The sequence below is a fragment of the Limulus polyphemus genome, unplaced genomic scaffold (genome assembly GCF_000517525.1).
Source record: "Limulus polyphemus unplaced genomic scaffold, Limulus_polyphemus-2.1.2 Scaffold8473, whole genome shotgun sequence".
Taxonomy (NCBI): domain Eukaryota; kingdom Metazoa; phylum Arthropoda; class Merostomata; order Xiphosura; family Limulidae; genus Limulus; species Limulus polyphemus.
In genome coordinates, this window is record NW_013674083.1 from 16,578 (window position 1) to 21,756 (window position 5,179).

The 5,179-nt window shown below is 38.7% G+C and overlaps 1 protein-coding gene across 1 annotated transcript in view; it reads right to left on the reverse strand.

The window, feature by feature from the left end:
* The window catches only part of LOC106475366, a 14,713-nt gene that overhangs the window by 8,129 nt on the left and 1,405 nt on the right, over positions 1-5,179 (reverse strand). Inside the window, exons 2-3 of the mRNA XM_022379494.1 lie at positions 1,495-4,275; positions 845-1,048 (exon numbers count right to left, since the gene is read on the reverse strand). Of these exons, the coding sequence (XP_022235202.1) occupies positions 845-1,048; positions 1,495-4,275 (2,985 nt within the window). The remainder of the gene's footprint in view (positions 1-844; positions 1,049-1,494; positions 4,276-5,179) is intronic.

A 5,179-nucleotide genomic window follows, 5' to 3' on the forward strand; every position in this document is an offset into this window, starting at 1 on the left:
TATATATATATATATATATATACACATGTATATTGTTTGCACATATTGTGGTCTGAGGAGCACTGTACTAAGTGATTAATCAAACGTAATCCATAAAGGGGTTCGTTGAATAGTCAGCGAGCAAATACCACTAATTTGCCAAGGATTACCACTAGATGGCCTTAAACTTGCATACAATAACATACAAACTTGAAATCAATGTCACATTTTCCAACATCAAGAACCATGTACTAAACAACTGTAATAAACCTGTAAGTAAAGGAAAATTTAAAGTTTTTTAAAGAGAAAATAATAAAGTAGAACTGGACATAAAACGAAGAGCTGATCTGATTTCAACTGACCAAAACAGCGCATATAATTTCCTATTAATTTTGTAAGTTATCTTGATTTACATCGTTGTAATTCATACACCTGTAATTCTAGTCCACCAGAAGTTTGTATATAAAATCATGTGCAGACCTGTGGAAATTTGGATTGATATGGAACAGGAAATGTTAGATATAATGTAAGTGGTGTTTATTAATTAAATTATTATGACCTGATTTGGTTTGTTCTTTGTGCCAAAAAGGAAAGGTTTTAAATGTAACTTATGTGATATTTATTATAGAAAAACTTTTTACAATCATTTTCTTAACCACATTAAAACATCCCAGTTCAAACACATACACACTTGTGCAAATTAACAAAATAAGTAATCTGTAATTAACAGATATTTTGAAAACCTTTATACAAATACACAAGTAAAAGAACTACAAAATGTAGGATCTTCTGTTTATAAATGATATTTTTTTAACTGGCTATAAGATTAATAAATGAGGTTACGGTATAAATACACATTCCTTACAGTTTCAGATGCTTCTTCAATAGCTCCAGCAAGACCGTGAATCTTTTGTCCCATCAAATAAACACCATGTGACCAGACAGCACAGTCTTCATGTACCCAAAACTCCTTTCTTTCTTCCTCTTCTTCAGAAGGAGTAGGAACAGGGTCTGGTTGGGAAGATTCTGGATCTTCGTTTGTCTCAGAAATGTTGCAGGGTTTTTTGCACTAAAATTATTAACAACAAAACATTGAATACTGGAAAGTAGCTTATAAAACAGTTATTTTAATATTGTAATTAGAGTTCTTTAATGATCTATTAATACCCTGTACAGCTAATGATGATAGCCAATAAAAAATAACTCTTAAGAAGTCTTAAAAGGCTCGAATATCTCCAGTATTTGTAAAGGTAGAGAAATAGCTTAATCAAATAATTTTAAATGCTATTTGCAACATGTGTAAACCCCATCTAAATTAAGACTTATTTAATTCCATAATTGTGCAGCTTAAGACAATAGTAATCAATAGTAGATGCTTTTTTGTACTATCTTTAAATCTTGTTCTGATGGCAATTTTTTAACCACTAAGAACAGAAAAGATAATTTAACCAAAATGAGGAACAAAAAGTATAGAGTTTGTAAGTAAATATCGAGTTTCAAGGCCTTAATACACACCTGTTTTATTTTTTTACTGATGCTTGCTCTAAGGAACTCTTCTTTTTCTTCTTCTTCTTGTTTTGCTTCAATTCTGCCAGTAAGTGCTAGTGTGAGCTCTTCTTCGTGGTCTGTTTCACTAGCTTCAGCTGTTACACTGAAAGGTTTAACTGAGGGAACTTCTTCATTGGATGGCCTTTGATCTTCATTTAGGTAGTATGGTCCAAACAGATCTCCCAGACCACGAGTGTGGCTCCCTCGCTGGCATAGGGCACAAACCCAGGTCTTGTCCTTTGTGGTAGCATCATACATTGGTGACAGAGTACTGACATGTACTAGCAGCTTCTTGCGAATATTGCTATCCAGAACTTGCCTCCGTTGTTTCACGTTCTTTACTTCTTTTACATCCTCTTTTGGTGGGATGTTAACAACAGAAATGGATAGAGGCATTTCTTTTGTTCCATCAATGTGAATGTAAGGACCATTAAAATATCTTCTTTTATATACTCTGGAAACCTGCTCAGCTTCAGTCTGAAGAATTTCTGTTTTCTTCTTTCTTCCTGGTTTTCGTTTAGTTTCCATACCTGGAGGCTTGGGTTTGTTCTTGCTACCAAATGGTCGGCCTCTCTTCTTCTTGGGTGGAAACTGAAGTGAGTTTCCTAGAGGGAGTAGAGCACCTGGAGTAACTGAAAGGTGAGGAGAGGGTGTATTGTTAGAATAGATCTGAGGTGTTGAATTTTGCACTCCATGAGAATCAGAAGTAGTTGGGCTGGTACCAGGGTAGAATCCTGCTTTTATAGGCTGGTGAACAGACATAGGACCATTCTGTTCACTAATGGCATGCCATGGTTCTAGATGTCTATTATCATCATGCACAAAAGAATTTTGATAAAACCCATATTGGTTATCATTTGTAAAATTATCAATAGGGCCTCCACCACTGCATTTCCTGCGACGGCCACGACCACGACCCCTTCCAGGTGACCTTTTGGGAGACTTTTGAATTGCATCACTTTCATAATGTGAAATAACATTAACCAAAGGGCCTGATGCACTCCTTCTTCTTCTTGGGCTTCGTTTTAGTTGAAGACCAATTCCAACACCACTTCCATGAAAATGGCCCCTTCCTCTTGGGATACAGTTGTAAGTATCAACAGTCTTATTCCACCTGGGACAGGTAGCAAGAAAAGATGATTGTTTTAAGTCATCCACACTAACTTCAAGCTCTCCATTAGCAAATTCAGACTCTCTGAATGTCATATTTTTTCTTCCATGCGATAGTTCTAGTGGTTTCTCATTCACATCCTCCTGAGGACCCAGAGTTACTGAGTCTGAATCTATGCCTTTACTGCATTCTCTATTTTCAAAATGTTGATCCTCTGTAGTAAAAGATGCCTCTGTAGCACTAAATCCATTTTCTTTACAGTTCAGACTTGAGTCCCCTTTGTGTTCTAAAAGATCTGTGGTCTCACAATCAACAAACCCCTGATGCTGAGGATCATACTGCTGGCTTCCATTTAAACTGCCACAAGATAGGCGCCCAGGTGGGTGACTCCCATCAGAGCTTGTTGACTGAGAATCACCATTAATGTGGGCACCTGAAGAAGAATCATCTTGATTGAGATTCCCAATAGGTGGTCTCCGTGCTCCAGGAGAGGTTGCTTCTGGACCTTGTCGATAGGGAGAAGTGGCAGCTGTAGATCCCACTAAATGAGGAGGAGTGGATAGCCTGTTTTGATCCAGGTTGTAGTATGTGGGGAAAGGAGACCCAGGTTCACAGCCTGCCAATTGCTCCACTGAAGAAAAGTAGGAACCAGACCTGCTGGTCACAGGGGTAGTGGGTTGACTGTTGGCCATATCATAGCTGGCTCTGCTGATGGGAGATCCAACAGAGTCATTGTCTAACATGACCATCTTCTGAAGGGACTGTAAAGGGTCAGAACTCACCCCCTGACCATTAGGGCTATTACACAAGGGTTGCTGATTTGGAGTGGAACACACAACTATTGGAGGGGAAGGAGTTGACTTTTGAGGTTGTGGATGTGTAGCTGCATGATGAGGAGAAGGAGCTGCAGGAGGTGGAGAGAAGGGTTGACCATGTCCAGGAGAACGTGAATGAGCTGGTAGAGGTGAGGGAGTGGTTCTGGGGGATGGAAGCACCCCAGGACTGGGTATCTGCGACTGGTGCCAAGGGTGTGAAGAAGGGCTAGAAGACCCTACATGTATCTGTCTAAAGTGAGGAGGAGGAAGAGGTGGAGGAGGTCCAGTGCTATTAATAGTTGCATGTGGGGAAGACCTCATTGGAGGTGGTGGCATGTGTGGAGGAGTGGTCATGACTGGAGGTTGAGAGGCAGGTCGACTGTATGGCTGCATTATGTCAGGCCCAGTACTTGCATCTCCCCAAGCTGACTTTGTTGGTCGGCTGTACGACTGCATTAACTCTGGGCCAGTACTCGAGTCTCCCCAGGCTGACTTTGTCGGTCGACCATATGACTGCATTATATCAGGGCCAGTACTAGAATCTCCCCAAGCTGACTTTGTCTGCTGCATGCTTCGAGCACTACTGCTGCTGTAAAGAGAATGGCGACTTGAATACATGTCTTGACCCATGTGTCCGTAAGGGCTCTGAGCTACTCCATATAGCGACATCTGTGGTGTAGCACCGTAAGGAACCCCAGAGTGCATCTGATGAGCAGCAGGACTATTGTACTGATGAGCATGTGCTGGTGGAGAGACAGGATGAGGTCGGTATGGTGATGAAGACTGGTATGTGGGGTAACCAGCACTCTGGCAATGCGAGGCCTGCAGAACAAAAAAGTAATATGGACAGAAGTTCATAGACAAAAACCACTAATGCAGCATAATTTATACATTAACTCAATAGTTATCTTAAGTACATCAATACTAACACCCACCTTGCAGCAAATACCTTTCAAAAAAATGTGGTCCTAATAACTAAAATAAAATAACATTATAAGACATTACTAATTCATAATTTCGAGAAACTCACTGGGAATGCGATGTTCACACTGAAGCTTCCATTTCCAGATTTCCTTTGTTTTATCATTATCCTTATACTTCATGTACTACAAAAACTTCTATCATCAAAACTTAAAGTATTGTAAAACTATACAAGACACTACTACAATATAATAATATTATTATGTCAACATTAAAGAAACATAATAATGAAATATTAGAAACACTGAACATATAAATAACATTACACAATAAAAATTGTTCAATACGTATAAAAAACTGGGTGCTCTTTTGAAAAACAAATCATAACTGTTAAAATACAATATAACAGGCTAAGCTAATCTTGATAGCTTCCAAAACGTTCTTTGGAAGGTGTACCAGCTGTGGCCAGTTTCTAACTCATTGGGTATACAAATTATGGCTTCCCAAGCATAACTTATACTGTCTTAAAAGTTTCTGAAAATAGAATGACACAAAACCTAACAAAGGATAATTCCTCATCTCAAAAGATAAAAATTTACAAGGAGTGTAATTCCCACATAAATTGGTATAAAAGCTACCAAAGATGGTAATTCCAACATTAAATTGGTATAAAACTTACCGAAGATGGTAATTCCCACATAAATTGGTATAAAACCTACCAAAGATGGTAATTCCAACATTAAATTGGTATAAAACTTACCGAAGATGGTAATTCCCACATAAATTGGTATAAAACCTACCAAAG